The 18,573-nt window shown below is 38.0% G+C and overlaps 1 protein-coding gene across 1 annotated transcript in view; it reads left to right on the top strand.

Annotated features, from left to right (window-relative positions):
• The window catches only part of AMN1 (antagonist of mitotic exit network 1 homolog), a 54,326-nt gene that overhangs the window by 31,656 nt on the left and 4,097 nt on the right, over window positions 1–18,573 (top strand). Inside the window, exon 6 of the mRNA XM_049625251.1 lies at window positions 3,785–3,896. Coding sequence (XP_049481208.1) covers window positions 3,785–3,896 — 112 coding nt within the window. The remainder of the gene's footprint in view (window positions 1–3,784; window positions 3,897–18,573) is intronic.

Below are 18,573 nucleotides of genomic sequence, written 5' to 3'. Positions count from 1 at the left end.
GAAAGAAAGAAAGAAAGAAAGAAAGAAAGAAAGAAAGAAAGAAAGAAAGAAGTCTAACAACCTTTCCTAAAGACTGAGAAACAGTTATACAAACTTATGTTACAACATTTATTGAATGTCATGATTGTTTTTGAAATTTCCGTTGATTTAAGTTCCCAGTGGCAGAGACCATTTTGTTCATCATTTTATCATCATTTTATCCCTATGTATTACTGCAGTTCCAGGCACATGATAGTACCTCAATAAATGTTATCATATTGACTTTATATTACAGTCATTTTGTAAGTTTCTACAGTCTTCATCGTTAAAAGTTTTTTTCCTGTAAAATTTCATTTATTCAACAATTATTTATTAAGCACTTGCTATGTTCTAGGCATTGGTATATCAGAGAACAAAATCTGTTCATACAATGTATCATTCCTTAGTTTAATCATTTTTTTCTGTTATTGGTAATCCAGATTATTTCCAGTTTTTAACTGTTAGAAATAGTCATATGTTGGGGCTTACAAATTTTTTCTTCCATTGCTGTAACAAACTCCAAAAAATGGAATCAGTGGGTCAATAGGTATAGATATTTTAATGCTCCTAAATTCATATTGTAAGATTGTTTCCTATAAAGGTTATGTTGTGAATTCACAATTTTGCCAAGACCCCAGTTTGCAACATTGAATCTTTTTTTTTTAATGCCTTAATATATTTTAAATGGTACCTGGGTGGAGCGCTATTCCTTCCATCTGTTCTCAAATTGTATTTCTTTGTCCGTATCCTTTGCCAATTTATATCATAGGCTACCTTTGCCAGTTTATAACAGAAAATGTTTTTTTCCTCAATTTTATGAGTTTTCGGTATACGCAGGTTTCCTTTACTTACAAGATATGATTGATTATAATATGCACACCAACTTAATATCAACTTTTTGGAAGGAAAAAGTATTAATGCCATAAATAAATGTGTCAACCATTATATAACCTTACTTCCAAAATTCTTTTTTTTAAGTTTGTTTGTTTGTTTGTTTAGAAAGAGAGACAGCATGAGTGAGGGAGGGCAGAGAGAGACAGAGGGAGAGAGAGAATCCCAAGCAGGCTCTGCACTGTCAGCGCAGAGCCCAATGAGGGGCTCAAACTCACAAACTGTGAGATCATGACCTGAGCGGAAATCCAGAGTCAGGCAGTCATCCGACTGAGCCACCAGGGTGCCCCCTTACTTCCAAAATTCTTAAAATATTTTTTGCTGTGGTCAAATATACACAATGCAAACTTTACCACTTTAACCATTTTTAGTGTACAATTCAGTGGAATTAAGCACATTCACATTATTGTGCTGCCAACACCACTATCCATTCCCAGATATTTTTCCTCATCCTACAGTGAAACTCGTTACCCATTAAAACAGTAATTCCCCATTACCCCTTATGCCCAGCCTCTAACTATCTCTATTCTACTTTCTGTCTCGATGAATTGCCTATTCCAGATAACTGATATATAAGTGGATCATACAATATGTGTCCTTTTGTGTCTGACTTACTTCATTTAGCACAATGTTTGCAAGGTTTATCTCTGTTGTTGCACATATCAGAATTTCGTTCCTTTTAAGACTGAATAATATTTCATTGTAGATATATGGTATATTCATATATATATGCAGAAACATGTGCATGCTTATATATGAATATATTTATATATGTATGCTTATGGGTGTGTATATATAAGTACATAAACATTTTGTTTATCCATTCACCTATCAATATTTGTTTCTACCTTTTCGCTATTATGAATACTGCTGCTATGAGCATAGGTATACAAAAATATGTTCGAGTCTTTGCTTTCAATTCTTTGGGCATTTACCTAGAAGTGAAATAGCTGGATTATATGGTAATGCTATGTTTAATTTTTTTAACGAACTGTCATACTATTTTCATAGTGGCTGTACTATTTTATATTCCCACCACCAATGCAGAAGGATTCCAAATTAAAACATCAAACAAGGGGTATATAATATTTCAAACATATGAAAAAGTATAGAAAGTAATATAACATAAACCTGTGGACCAAACACTTGAATTTTAACATTTTTTTTAAATTTATTTATTTATTTTGGAAGAGAGAGCATGAACAGGGGAGGGGCAGAGAGAGAGGGAGAGAAGAATCCCAAGCAGGCTTCATGCTGTCAGCACAGAGCCCGACGTGGGGATCGATCCCATGAACCATGAGATCATGACCTGGGCTAAAATCAAGAGCTGGATGCTTAACCGACTGAGCCACCCAGGCACTCCTTGAATTTTAACATTTTCTGCACTTACGTCAGTTCCTTGTTAAAAATTATATGTTACCTGTAAAGTTCCCATGACATTCATTCTCCCTTTCTTCCTGCAGAAGTAACCACTATTCTAAAGATGCCTGTGTATTTATCCTTGTGTGTTTGCATACTTTATCTATATATGGATAGAAACATATAGATATAGATCTATAAACAAGATAGAGTATTGTCTTATGTTATAAATTTTCAAATGATAGCTTCATAATATATGTGTTCTATTACAATTTGCTTTTTTATTCAAAATTGTTTAATTTTTCAAGCTTTATAATTTGCATACAATAAAATTTACCCATTTTAAGTGTAATGAAGTTTGATGAATTTTGGTAATTGTTATACAGCCTTGTAACCACCACAATTATATATAAAACATTCCATCATCCTAAAAGTTTTCTCCCATCCCTTTGCAATCATTCCCTGCCATGCCTCCATCCCCAGGCAACCAGTGATTTACTTTGTCATTATAGTTTTGCCTTTTCTAGAATTTTATATAAATGGAGTCATGAAATACTGTTCTTTGTTTTTTACCTTTTTATTTTACTTCTTTCACTTAGCATAATGTTTTTGAGATTCATCCATGTTGTTGCATGTATTACCATTTCATTCCTTTTATTTATTCATTTTGCTGAGTAGTATTCCATAGTGTGGATATGACACAGTTTGTTCGGATATTCACCATTTGAGGGATATTTGGGTTGTTCTAATTTTGGACTGTTATGAATACTGCTATGAAGATTTGCATACAAATCTTTGTGTAGACATACATTTTCATTTTTCTTGGGTAAACACCTAGGAATGGAATTGCTAGATATAGAAAGTACACATTTGGCTTTAAAAAACACAACCATACAGGTTTCCAAAGTTTCTGAACTAACATTCTGTTTGAGATTTATGCCTATTAATACAAGGAGATATTTTTCATTTTAACTCTTTTTTTCTGTTCCATTAATAAACCACCATTTGTTTATTCATTACTCACTTCTTTACTATTACAAATAATATTAAAATGAGCACATTTATAAGTTATTTCCTTGGGCACATATACAAGAGTAACTCTATGTATAATGGACACTTGCAGTTGGTACTGCTGGGTTCTGGGGTATACTTGTCTTCAGCCTTAACAGATTTTGCCATATTGATTTATAAAATGGTTGGGCACTTAACTTTTAAGTCGTCTATACTTTCCAAATTACTCCATACTTACATTAGTCCTTTCTATAGGATTTTTCTTGCAAGTAGATATTTCGTTCTTTTTGTTTGTTTGCTGTTTAAGTTTTATTTATTTGAGTAATCTCTACACCCAACATGGGGCTCAAACTCATGACCAAGAGATCAAGATGTGCATGCTCCTCCAACTGAGCCAGCCAGGCGCCCCTGGTTCTTTTTGTATCAGAGTATTTCCCACGCTTTTTCATACTGTCATCATAAATTTGTTTTTTCTTTTAACTGTCCTTTCTTTATTTTTAAATAGGAGATTCATATGGGACATTGTGTGAATCTGACTGATGAAGCTGTAGAAGCTGTCCTCACTTGCTGTCCTCAGATACGTATATTACTCTTCCATGGATGCCCCCTAATAACAGGTTAGTATGATAGACTGCTTGGGTTCAAATCCTGGCTTCATCTTTTAATAACTGTGACCTTGAATAAATTACTCAACTCATTCCATTATTCAGTTTCCTCATCTGTAAATGGACATGATAGTAGTAAACTTGATCGTGAAAATTATCTGACAGCACTTTATATGGTGGCTAGCACATAGTAAAGGCTCAATAAATGTTAGTCATGATGCTGGTGGTGCTGGTAATGCTAAGTGTCCAATAAATGTTAACTATGGGGGCGCCTGGGTGGCTCAGTCAGTTGAGCATCTGACTTCAGCTCAGGTCATGATCTCGCAGTGCATGGGATCGAGCCCCACATTGGGCTTTGTGCTGACCATGCTTTAGATTCTCTATCCCCCTCTCTGTCTGTCCCTCTACTGCTCACACTCTCTTTCTAAAATAAATAAACATTTTTAAAAATTAAAAAAATGTTAACTATGATGAGGATGATAATGGTGGTACTAGTGTTGACATTAAACATGATGTTTTATGTAGACACAAAAAATTCAAGCTTGTAATATTACGTCTATTAAATATGCTAAATGACCTGTTGACTATAATCTCATCAAACTATAGCCAATGAGATTCAGAGCAATTTGGACTCAGGCTAATGTGATAGATACTTCGCTGAAGGAGAACAAAGTAGTCACAGTCCATTTGGCCTGTGGCTGGAAGCCATGACACTGGAAATAAAAGGTACAGCATAGGGAATATAGCCAATGATGTTGTATGATGACAGATGGTAGCTGCACTTGTGGTGAGCAGAGCAGAGCATAACGTATTCAGAACAATTTGGATTCTTAGGCTAATGTGATACATCACTGAAGGAGAACAAAGTAGTCACAGCCCATTTGGCCTGTATAAGAGCCATGATACTGGAAATAAAAGGTACAGCACAGGGAATATAACCAATGATATTGTTGTGTGGTGACAGATGGTAGCCACATTTGTGGTGAGGATAGTATAACATGCAGAGATGTTGAATCACTATGTTGTACACCTGAAACTAATGTCACATTGTGTGTCAACTCCATTCAAATAAAAAAGAGATTTTTTAAGAAAAAAGAAATGACTACTAAAGATAGTAAAATATAAAGATTTTACCTTTAAGAATATTTTATTGTTTATAAAATATAATCGCAATAATAGTAATATATAAGAACATAAATTTTTAAATGGCAAAATGTCATTTTGGTATCACAATTTATATAAAGTAATGAATAAAATATTTTGTTATTGTGGAAAAAAAAAAGAGCCATGATAATATACATGACCATGTCTTGAAACCTTAGCACCTCAGCCATTTTGCATCACCTCTGCAATGGCCCACATACTACAATATAACCTGGACTTCACTTGTAAGTCAGCATTGATGCCCAGTCCTTCCATGTCATTTCTCTAGTTACAGTCTAAACAGTTATTCTCTGGGTTGAGTTATGATCCTAGAAATCCTTTTAGAAACTTCTGTTCTTATGTTTGGACTGTCAATGTAAACCTAGCCAACAACAGGTTGTATGTGGTATCAGTGACATCTATAATGAAGACTAAGTCTTTTTTTGGCCAAGACATTTGTCAAAAAACTAAGGCCAAAAAGGACATCGGGAAGTGTTAACAGGGGCACCTGGGTGACTGAATTGGTTGAGCATCTGACTCAGTTTCAGCTCAGGTCATGATCCCAGGGTTGTGGGATCTAGTCCCACATCAGGTTCTATGCTGACAGCATGGAGCCTGCTTGGGATTCTCTCTGCCTCTGCCCTACTTCCCTGCTCACACTTGCTCTCTCTCTCTCTCTCTCTCTCTCTCTCTCCCAAATTAAAAAAAAGAAAGAAAGAAAGTGTTAACAGTGCTTACCTCCAGGGAAAGTTGTGGAGGGACAAGAGCAAGAAAAAGCCTAGGGGCGCCTGGGTGGCTTGGTCGGTTAAGCATCCGACTTCGGCTCAGGTCATGATCTCACGGTCCGTGAGTTCGAGCCCTGCGTTGGGCTCTGTGCTGACTGCTCAGAGCCTGGAGCCTGTTTCAGATTCTGTCTCTCCCTCTCTCTCTGCCCCTCCCCTGTTCATGCTCTGTCTCTCTCTGTCTCAAAAATAAATAAACGTTAAAAAAAAAGAAAAAGAAAAAGCCTATACTATATACCCTTTGTACCTTTTGAATTTTGTATCATGTGGATGGTTATATCTATTAAAATTAGTAATAATAATTTTTAAAAAATCACTTAGAACAAGAAAAACTCTTGGGACTGAGTGCAGGGGATTGGTACCTGCGTACATTATCCTGGGGGTTGTGAGAAGGCAAACAGAGGTTCTCTGGTTATCAAATAAGGCAAAAAAATGTATTCTAACAAGTAGGCTCTTATTTTAAGGTAGAGAAGACCACAGAATATGGAATGTAATAACAGCAATCTTTGATAATCTTTCCAGAATAACAATCTAAGTGTGTAAATCTACCCCCTGAGCTATGTGTGCATTTGATCAATAGATTGAATAAGCAAGGGGTATTCAAAAATCTGCTCAAAAGAGCAGATTTTCCCTACTGCCAGATGAAATCCCAGGTGCCATTGACTTTTCTTATTCTCAGAGAGTTAAAATGCCTTGTCATTTCTTATCACTGAAACCTCTCATTTCGGTAACTAAAACATCTTCAATCCATGCAGTACTCCAAACAAGTTCAAGTGAAAGCTTTTGCTCCTCTGGTCAACTCAGATTTGGCCTGCAGTGGATAAGCAGACATTGTTAGTTCCTCTCTTTTACCAGCCCTCAGTTTTCTTCCTACCCCCAGCTTGCCCACTGCAGTTTCTGATCCCACCAATGTTAGTACAGGGTGGGCCTGGGATAAGCAGGAACAGAGGGAAGGGAAAGAAAAGGCTTACTTATCAGTGCTACTGTGATTGAATATCAGCACTCCAGGCCTGTGGTGAGCTGATCTGTCCTCTGTCAACAGTGGGGCACTTTTGAGGTTCTGCAGGGCCCACTTCCTACTACCCACCCCCATCACTGCATATATCTCCTATCTGCAGTTCTCTTGATTCAAGCCATGGTGCCTCTTCTGGCTAGTAGCTACTGTTTTCTTTCTCTATCCCCAGGAATCCAGCATATACCTTCAGTCTTTCTCTGTTTCAGGTTTCCTAACTTATCTCAGTTGCTTTCATGAGCAGAATGCAAGGCAAACCCATGGTAGCCCACCTCTGTCCACAGGAAACACATACTTTCAGCAATGAGAGTATGGGTACTTCCCAACCCAGTCTTCTCTTTAGCTGTATAGACTCTCACCATAGCTTTTTGTCCTTTATTTTTCTCAGATGTGGGTCTGATATTGGTGTTCTGTGTCCCCCAAGCTCCAAGGGACATATCAGACTCACCAACTGATCTCCTTAGAATTTCCTCTCACTAGGCTTGAAGGGAAAAGCAAGCACCTCCAGGCTTCTTTCTAGAACTCCAGTCACCGCTGTCTTCAAAGAAATCCTTTCTTCAATTTCCTACTCTCCATCCCTTCTAACTTTAACACTTTCGTATCTTGGAATGGATGAAGTGCCATGGATTCCAAAATCAGATTTTAGCCAAGCATTTTCAAGTCATGTATACGTGGTCTGGAATCTCACCAGAATCAGAGAGTAGCTGGTAACTCTAGTCCTGGAACATTAGCTGAAATAGTTCTATTTTAATGTTCTGTTATATTTGTCTCAGGATAACTTGGCTAGACAACATGTCATAAAATCAACTGTTGCTCATTTTACCCTCATTATCTTTCTGGTTACCCTGTGGATGCTCTTCTTTGATATTACCCCAAAACTCAGTAACTGGTAGTTTCTTAAAGGTTAATTGCAGTGTAGGAAATGAAAACATATTAATGAAATTTTTATATACTTACATTACAATCCATTGGTCTGTCTTGCATTTGATTAGATCTTTGGATCTTTTACCCATACATGATTTTGTAATGTCATGCATTGGCAGTTTAGACAATATTGGTTCTGTTAGTAATACAGATCTTCCAATGTTGACACATTTCATCAGACAAAAAAAGTCACATTTGTTAATATCACCATTGGGTGGTTGTCAGGATCATAGTGGCAGCTACAAATTTTCCAAAATTCACTTGGATGCTAAAATTTTTCATTGCCAACAAATTCTGTCACTTGTTTTCTTTGAAGTGACAGGTTCATTTCGCTCTTTTTCAAGAAATCGTCTGAGAAGCGCCCAAGTCTGAATAACCTTAGGCTAACAGTCAATCTTTCAAATAAAAATGGTGCGCCATGAATAAAATGACTAGTTTAGCTCACAACCCTGAAAAGGTCTGACTGGAGGATCTGCAGACCACACTTTGAGAACCATTGCTTTACAGTAAAAAAAAACAGTTATCAGTTAACTTCAGCATTTGGAGCAGGAACAAATATCCCTTTCAAATCACTTCTTATATTTTCATGTGACTACTGGAAGTGAAAGTAGACATTAAAATGACAGAAGTTCAAAATACTTGGGATTAAAATAACTATAGTTTGACCTGGAAGATTATCTAGGCCAGCATTTACCAACTATGTTACTGTTATGTAAATGAACCAAAGATGACTTCTATGTTGTTTACTTCTTCATATCAAATTGGGACTGTTAGTTCAAAAGCTCACCAGCACTGAATCTTTGTTTATCTAATGGTTTTAAATACAGGCTAAGAAAGCAGATCTTGGGGGGGCCTGGGTAGCTCAGTCGGTTGAGTGTCTGACTCTTGATTTCAGCTCAGGTCATGATCCCAGGGTCATAGGATCAAGCCCCTCATTGGGCTACACGCTGAATGAGGAGACTGCTTGGGATTCTTTCTCTCCCTCTGTCCTTCTCCCCAACTCACACACTCTCTCTAAAATAAAAAAAAATAAAGGGGTACATGGGTGGTGCAGTCAGTTAAGCATCTGACTTTGTTTTTTATTGTTTTAACATTTATTTATTTTTGAGAGAGAGACAGAATGTGAGCAAGGGAGGGGCAGAGAGAGAGGGAGACACAGAATCTGAAGCAGGCTCCTGACTCTGAGCTGTCAGCACAGAGCCCAACGCAGGACTCAAATTCAGGAATTGTGAGATTGTGACCTGAGCCGAAGTTGGATGCTTAACTGACTGAGCCACACAGGCGCCCCAAGTGTGCCTCTTGATCTCAGCTCAGGTCATGATTTCACAGTTCGTGAGTTTAAGCCCCACATCAGATTCTGTGCTGATGGTGTAGAGCCTGCGTAGGATTCTGTCTCTCCTTCTCTCTTCCCCTCCCCCTGCTTGTGCTACCTAATCTTTCTCAAAATAAATAAATAAACTTAAATTTTAAAACAATTAAAAAATTAATAAAATAAAATAAATAAAATAAAATAAATTTTTAAAAGAAGAAGCAGATTTTTAGCCATCCAGAGCTTGCCTGCTTTGCATACCCTGAAAAACTTCATTCAACATCTACCACCATAGATAAGATGAAACCTAGGGGTGTGAAAGACCCCCTTGCCTTTTGGAGCTCTCTGACCCAGAGACTCCTTACCTTGATGCTGAGCAACATCATGAGACCTAAACCTCCTCTCCTGTCCTCTGAGAGTTGCCTTACCCTCCTTCCCTTCTCAGTAGTGCCCCCCCCACCACACACACACACACACACACACACACACACACACACACACTGTTGTCTTTGGAAGGTCTCATGTTGTGAGGGACTTCTGCGAACAAATCTGTCAAAGCACTGCCCAAATAAAGCTCGTTGTGTCCTACTGCCACCGTGTGGTCATATCTTTTTCCTTGCTCTGCCCTGAAATCCCTTAAACTTACTACAGTGACCTGGTATAGTATGGTGTTCTAGAAAATACCATAAGTATAGTGTTGGGCTCAGGGCAGGCCACCCAAAAATATGCCCTGGAGTGTATTTATTATTTTGAATTAAAGTTACTTAAGAGGGGCACCTGGATGGCTCAGTCAGTTAAGTATTCAACTTCAGCTCAGGTCATGGTCTCACAGTTCATGACTTTGAGCCCTGCATCCGGCTCTCTGCTATCAGCACAGAGCCCACTTCACATCCTCTGATTCCCTGTCTCTCTGCCCCTCTACCCCTTGAGCTCTCTCTTTTTCTCTCTCTCTCTCTCAAAAATAAATAAAAGTTTTAAAAAATAAAAATAAAAAGTAAAGTTACTTAAGAAACAGCCCGTGCAAGAACACTCTGACCGTCTTTTGTCTCTAGAAAGCAGGAAACAAATCTCCCATGTGAAAGGTACCCTCCCTGTACCAGGAGATAGAAAGACATCCTTATCATCAGAGATGCGGAATTCAGGACCTAAGAAGCCTATGTAAACAAACCTTGTTTTTTTTACTTATTTACTACCCCAGCCCAAATTCTGTTTAGAATTCCTTACTAATTCAAGCTCCCAAACATAAGTTTTCTTTTTCCTGTCAGTTCCCCACAAATTTATTGTTTCTCTGTCAAAAAAGTATAAAAGCTGCCTGTCTTGGTCACTTGTTAGGTCCCATATCTATGAGACCTCCATACATGGAAATTAAATTTGATTTTCTCCTGTTAATCTATCTCATGTCAATTTAATTCATAGATCAGCCAGAAAAATCTTGAAGGGTAGAGGGAAATTTTTATTCTCCAACAATAGCATAGAACTAAAAGTGTTTATATGTCCAAAAAGTTTGAGAAATGCAGTATGCCACTATAATGAATTTTAATTTATCAAAGACTCTGAGAAACACTATAGCTAAGAATCTTATTTAACTTTCTTTATCCAGGCATTTCCCAAGATTTTTTAGCACAGAACATTTTTGTGGACCTCAGCTTTCCCTTGCGTATAATTGTCAGACATAAAATTGGGAGATCTGATAATAATACAAAAGATTTCATATACCATGGTTTTATTAATAAAGGTTTATAAAGAGAAGAAGCTGAAGTTTTTCCGCTACCCAGATCATCTCTACTCTTCCCCCTTTCCTGTCAGCACTACAACCATTGTATATTTTTGCTGCTGTCATTGAATGAGAATAAACTGAGGTAATATTCACTTTATATTTAATTTTTATTTATTTTTTCTCCAAAGAATTTCTTGGCCTGGTAAATGAAAGTTTTTTGTCTTTCATGTGACACATTATATAACATTTTTTCTTCATGTTCATATATCTATGTGGTTGCTTATATATGAATATATAAGATAATATGATTTATTTTCCATAAAAACACATATGCACATGTATGTTCAATTATAATGTTAACCTCAAAGTAAGCAGACCCCAAAATTGGCAGTGTCTGCTGTAGTTTCTCATCAAATTCCCTCAATTAATAGGTTTATCTTCTCTACTATAATTCTTAGTATATTTAAATTTTCTTAATCTTACGGTCAGACTATAAACAGAACTCCACATTATAAATTGGGTCTTGAAACTTAGAAACACGCTGATTTTATCACTGCAGAAGAGAAAAGAAAAAAACTATGCTGTTATTTAAAATATCGTAAATTATGATTGTTAGAAAGCCACAGGCCAAAGGTAGAGTCACTTGCCCCAGTACAGCAAACTAAGACTTAAGTGAAGTTTCAACTTGTCCAAGAGTGAAATTTTAAGCCGATCAATGTGAGTTTTCTGGTCAGCACCACTGAGGTAATCTGTCATATGGGCCCTCTTCATCCCCCAAAGAAGGATGAGATAATCCACCTAATAAGACCCCTTCCTTGCCTTTCCTCCTATGAGAAGGTGAACTTGCCTGAACCAATCCTTTCTTTTCTTTTGTAATAAGTTCTTGCCTTACTCTCCTTCCTATAAAAATCTTCCATTTTGTACAACTCCTTAGAACTCCCCTCTACTTGCTAGATGGGATGCAGCCTGATTAATGAACCGATTAATAAAGCCAATAATTTACTCAGTTGAATTTTGTTCTTTCACATAATATATATATATATATATATATTTTTTTTTTTTTAACGTTTATTTATTTTTGAGACAGAGAGAGACAGAGCATGAACGGGGAGGGTCAGAGAGAGGGAGACACAGAATCTGAAACAGGCTCCAGGCTCTGAGCTGTCAGCACAGAGCCCGACGCGGGGCTCGAACTCACGGACCGCGAGATCATGACCTGAGCCAAAGTCGGCCGCTTAACCAACTGAGCCACCCAGGCGCCCCCACATAATATATTTTTTATACATGTTATGGAGGCAGGAAAATAATTTTACAACTTATTAAACCATTTTTAATTCAATTATGTCTGCAATGATTATCAGTAAGTTCAACTCATACACCTTTACTAATCTACAACAGACATGCAATTCAGTTTCACAGTATTTGCAGGCATGGAGGTTTAGATTTTAGAAGGGCAATAAAGCAATGAGACGGCACTAGATTAATTTATGTATTACACTGAAAGACAGGAAAATCCAACAGGAAATCTGCCACTTTTTATTGAACTGACCCAAATTTTAGTCACATGTGAGAATATGTTTCATCCTGATTACTATGCAAGGAAGTTCTTTACTTCAATTCCTGGATCATAAATATGTCACGATTTACCACATAGAGCCCAAAACAAAAGTATTTTAAGGGGCACCTGTGTGGATCAGTCGGTTAAGCAACCAACTCTTGGTTTCAGCTCAGGTCATTATCTCCTAATTCATGAGTTCCAGCCTCTCATCAGACTCTGCTGACAGCATGGAGCCTGCTTGGGATTCTCTGTCTCCCTCTCTTTCGGCCCCTCCCCAGCTCATACTCGCTTGCCCTCTCTCTCTCTCAATCTCTCTAAAAATAAATAAACTTAAAAAATATATATTTTAAGACCCAAGTGTTTTGCTTCAGAGTTTCCTTTAATTAAAGTTGATTCCTTGCTTAAAGGACAACTCTTTTTTTATTTTGTATTTTACTTTTTCTAAACCCTATATAATTGTTTCCTTCTCCTTATTTATTCATCCATTACCAATCCCACATGATAGAACATTTTTTTTTAATGTTTTTAAAATGTTTTTATTATTTATTTTGAAAGAGAGAGAGTGTGTGTGTGTGTGTGTGTGTGTGTGTGTGCAGGGGAGGGGCAGAGACAGGGAGACACAGAATCCAAAGCAGGCTCCAGGCTGTCAGCACAGAGCCTGACAGGGGGTTTGAACTCCCTGAGATCACCTGAGCCTGAGTTCACCTGAGCTGAAGTCTGATGCTTAAGGGCTTAACTGACTGAGCCACCAGGGGCGATCCCCACCCGCCCCACGCATGACAGAACTTCTTGCTGCCAGACACAAATGAAGCGTTAGAACCTTGAAGCATTAGAACTATTGTTTGTAAAAATCTGCCAGCCTCACCTTTTTCACTGTGTATTCTACAAAAATATCTAAATTACATCTTCCTTGATCATTTGAAAACATTCATTAATTTATATTTCCCACAGTTTCTTCTTTTTCTTGGTGCTTTAAAAGCCCCTGCCATGCATCTCTTTCAAAAAGTGGCCTCCATCTATGTTAGTCATAGATTTTGAGATGGTAGAAGCTTCCTTAGACTTCATCTATACAACACCCTTGTTTTAAGGATAAGGGAACAGAGAATGAATTTAAGTGGAAACACTTGATAGTAGAACTGGGAGTAAAAACCTAGGTCACCTGATTCAGTCTCTAATTCTTTCCCCAACAGAGCAATTTCCTGAGCCGACAGTGTCAAGAGGCTTAACTGTTACTAGAAAGGGGAGGGAAATAGGAGAGTGACATCAAGCAACAGCAGTGGGATTGGTTTGATGACGTTTTGAGTCTTTTTCAATGTTGAGAGTTTGTGTTTTAAAGGGTGGCAGAACATGCCACCCCAAAATACGCTTCTTTAGGATAAGGATTTTTTTTTTTTTTTTTTGAGCTGATTGTGTCTGAGAAACAGCAGACAACCAGAGAGCTCTGAAAATGGAGAAGTTATCCTTTTGTAAGAGAAACTTGCATTTATAAAGGAAATCTCCATCTGTAAGGATCTCCCCCTCTACACCAGGAAGGAAAAGGGTAACTCTAAATCCAAGAGAATCTTACCAATGGAGGAGACACCAACCTAAATGTGTATAGCAAATCTTACCTTTTACTCCTTACTGTGCTTTTTCTAGTAACTTCCTATAATTGGCCTGCCCACTCCACCCCAATATCTTTCTTTTGTCTTTAGCTGAAGATGGGATTTGAGGTGGTGGCTAGGGCTGTCTCAGGGAGTTTACTTATTTTCCCTCAGTATCTCTCATGCATACATGAAATAAGTAAACATATTAATAAACTGTTTTTTTTTTTCTGGTTAATTGCCTTTTTTTTTTTTTACAAGAGTGTCTCAGCCAAGAACTTAGAGGATAGAGGGGAAATTGTTTTTCCTCCCCTACAGTTTCTACAGTGTTCTGGCAAGGGATCACTAAATACTTAGAGAATCCACAGTTTCTCCATATAGCATAATAAACTCATAGGCACCAAATACTCCTCCTGTTCAAACTCACAGTCCTAAATACTCTATTTTCTCAGGAAAAAGGTGCCTGGGGAGACTTTGAGTAATATAATACTGCCATCTAGCCTCAAAATCTTTAAATTACATAAAAATATATTGTATGGTTACTATTGGAGGGAAAAGTGTCCTCTTATTTATGTGCAGTAATAAATTTCTATAGAAGAATGACTCAAATAGAGTTAGAAAACAAATATGTATGTTTGATAACATATTCCTAACTAGTAAAAATGCCAAAATAATCCTAAAAACAACTAAAATGAAATTGGGAAGTATAGTTTCCAATTTTGTTCTTCTTTTCAAAATTGTACTGACTGTTCTGGGTCCCTTGAATTCCCATATACATATTAGTGATGAAGTTTTGGGGTTTGGAGCTGACGGCCAAGAAAGAATTCTTGAAGACATCTTTGGTGCAAAAAGGTGATTTTATTAAAGCACAGGGACAGGACCCATGGGCAGAAAGAGCTGCACTGGGGTTGTGACCGGTAACTCATTATATACCCTCAGGTTGGGAGAGGGTCAGGGACAGTGTAAGTCTCTAAGAAATTTTGGAAGCAAGGTTTCCAGGACCTGGCAGGGGGGTGGCTAACTGTTGTTAGGAAAACACCATTTATTACCATTTAGTAAAGCCTCAGTCATGAGACCCTTCAGATGTATATGAGGAGGCCATAATCTTTTTTTTTTTTTAATATATGAAATTTATTGTCAAATTGGTTTCCATACAACACCCAGTGCTCATCCCAAAAGGTGCCCTCCTCAATACCCATCACCCACCCTCCCCTCCCTCCCACCCCCCACCCCCCATCAACCCTCAGTTTGTTCTCAGTTTTTAACAGTCTCTTATGCTTTGGCTCTCTCCCACTCTAACCTCTTTTTTTTTTTTTTTTCCTTCCCCTCCCCCATGGGTTTCTGTTAAGTTTCTCAGGATCCACATAAGAGTGAAACCATATGGTATCTGTCTTTCTCTGTATGGCTTATTTCACTTAGCATCACACTCTCCAGTTCCATCCACGTTGCTACAAAAGGCCATATTTCATTCTTTCTCATTGCCACGTAGTATTCCATTGTGTATATAAACCACAATTTCTTTATCCATTCATCAGTTGATGGACATTTAGGCTCTTTCCATAATTTGGCTATTGTTGAAAGTGCTGCTATAAACATTGGGGTACAAGTGCCCCTATGCATCAGTACTCCTGTATCCCTTGGATAAATTCCTAGCAGTGCTATTGCTGGGTCATAGGGTAGGTCTATTTTTAATTTTCTGAGGAACCTCCACACTGCCTTCCAGAGCGGCTGCACCAATTTGCATTCCCACCAACAGTGCAAGAGGGTTCCCGTTTCTCCACATCCTCTCCAGCATCTATAGTCTCCTGATTTGTTCATTTTGGCCACTCTGACTGGCGTGAGGTGATATCTGAGTGTGGTTTTGATTTGTATTTCCCTGATAAGGAGCGACGTTGAGCATCTTTTCATGTGCCTGTTGGCCATCTGGATGTCTTCTTTAGAGAAGTGTCTATTCATGTTTTCTGCCCATTTCTTCACTGGGTTATTTGTTTTTCAGGTGTGGAGTTTGGTGAGCTCTTTATAGATTTTGGATACTAGCCCTTTGTCCGATATGTCATTTGCAAATATCTTTTCCCATTCTGTTGGTTGCCTTTTAGTTTTGTTGGTTGTTTCCTTTGCTGTGCAGAAGCTTTTTATCTTCATAAGGTCCCAGTAATTCACTTTTGCTTTTAATTCCCTTGCCTTTGGGGATGTGTCGAGTAAGAGATTGCTACGGCTGAGGTCAGAGAGGTCTTTGCCTGCTTTCTCCTCTAAGGTTTTGATGGTTTCCTGTCTCACATTCAGGTCCTTTATCCATTTTGAGTTTATTTTTGTGAATGGTGTGAGAAAGTGGTCTAGTTTCAACCTTCTGCATGTTGCTGTCCAGTTCTCCCAGCACCATTTGTTAAAGAGACTGTCTTTTTTCCATTGGATGTTCTTTCCTGCTTTGTCAAAGATGAGTTGGCCATACGTTTGTGGGTCTAGTTCTGGGGTTTCTATTCTATTCCATTGGTCTATGTGTCTGTTTTTGTGCCAATACCATGCTGTCTTGATGATTACAGCTTTGTAGTAGAGGCTAAAGTCTGGGATTGTGATGCCTCCTGCTTTGGTCTTCTTCTTCAAAATTACTTTGGCTATTTGGGGCCTTTTGTGGCTCCATATGAATTTTAGGATTGCTTGTTCTAGCTTCGAGAAGAATGCTGGTGCAATTTTGATTGGGATTGCATTGAATGTGTAGATAGCTTTGGGTAGTATTGACATTTTGACAATATTTATTCTTCCAACCCATGAGCACGGAATGTTTTTCCATTTCTTTATATCTTCTTCAATTTCCTTCATAAACTTTCTATAGTTTTCAGCATACAGATCTTTTACATCTTTGGTTAGATTTATTCCTAGGTATTTTATGCTTCTTGGTGCAGTTGTGAATGGGATCAGTTTCTTTATTTGTCTTTCTGTTGCTTCATTGTTAGTGTATAAGAATGCAACTGATTTCTGTACATTGATTTTGTATCCTGCAACTTTGCTGAATTCATGTATCAGTTCTAGCAGACTTTTGGTGGAGTCTATCGGATTTTCCATGTATAATATCATGTCATCTGCAAAAAGCGAAAGCTTGACTTCATCTTTGCCAATTTGGATGCCTTTGATTTCCTTTTGTTGTCTGATTGCTGATGCTAGAACTTCCAGCACTATTCGAAACAACAGCGGTGAGAGTGGGCATCCCTGTCGTGTTCCTGATCTCAGGGAAAAAGCTCTCAGTTTTTCCCCGTTGAGGATGATGTTAGCTGTGGGCTTTTCATAAATGGCTTTTATGATCTTTAAGTATGTTCCTTCTATCCCGACTTTCTCAAGGGTTTTTATTAAGAAAGGGTGCTGGATTTTGTCAAAGGCCTTTTCTGCATCTATTGACAGGATCATATGGTTCTTCTCTTTTTTTTTGTTAATGTGATGTATCACGTTGATTGATTTGCAAATGTTGAACCAGCCCTGCATCCCAGGAATGAATCCCACTTGATCATGGTGAATAATTCTTTTTATATGCCGTTGAATTCGATTTGCTAGTATCTTATTGAGAATTTTTGCATCCATATTCATCAGGGATATTGGCCTGTAGTTCTCTTTTTTTACTGGGTCTCTGTCTGGTTTAGGAATCAAAGTAATACTGGCTTCATAGAATGAGTCTGGAAGTTTTCCTTCCCTTTCTATTTCTTGGAATAGCTTGCGAAGGATAGGTATTATCTCTGCTTTAAACGTCTGGTAGAACAGCCCTGGGAAGCCATCTGGTCCTGGACTCTTATTTGTTGGGAGATTTTTGATAACCGATTCAATTTCTTCGCTGGTTATGGGTCTGTTCAAGCTTTCTATTTCCTCCTGATTGAGTTTTGGAAGGGTGTGGGTGTTTAGGAATTTGTCCATTTCTTCCAAGTTGTCCAATTTGTTGGCATATAATTTTTCATAGTATTCCCTGATAATTGTTTGTATCTCTGAGGGATTGGTTGTAATAATTCCATTTTCATTCATGATTTTATCTGTTTGGGTCATCTCCCTTTTCTTTTTGAGAAGCCTGGCTAGAGGTTTGTCAATTTTGTTTATTTTCTCAAAAAACCAACTCTTGGTTTCGTTGATCTGCTCTACAGTTTTTTTAGATTCTATATTGTTTATTTCTGCTCTGATCTTTATTATTTCTCTTCTTCTGCTGGGTTTAGGCTGCCTTTGCTGTTCTGCTTCTATTTCCTTTAGGTGTGCTGTTAGATTTTGTATTTGGGATTTTTCTTGTTTCTTGAGATAGGCCTGGATTGCAATGTATTTTCCTCTCAGGACTGAGGAGGCCATAATCTTGAAGTATGATTGACAGCATATATGTTCAGGCAGTTGAGATAAAGGAAGTAGACTTACAGGATCCTTAGGTTGGGATAATGTTCAGCTAAGATTCTCTTTTGCCTCCAGCAAAGTGTCATCTTAGAGGCAGCTGAGCTCGTAGTGGGAGGTCACTCTGCTGGTTTCAAAGATTTGTCAGTGGGCTGTAGGCAGTAAGAGAGTTTAATTTTTCATTTGCCTTAGTTTCCCACATCACCATGGCAAGCACTTAAATCCCTTTCCTTTTGTTCTTGGATAGCCAGGAGTGTCCAAGGAATATCACACGTATTCCACCGGGGGGGGGGGGGGGGGGGGGGGGGGGG

The sequence above is a fragment of the Panthera uncia genome, chromosome B4, assembly GCF_023721935.1.
Source record: "Panthera uncia isolate 11264 chromosome B4, Puncia_PCG_1.0, whole genome shotgun sequence".
NCBI lineage: Eukaryota > Metazoa > Chordata > Mammalia > Carnivora > Felidae > Panthera > Panthera uncia.
This window is presented reverse-complemented; position numbering and strand designations above follow the sequence as displayed.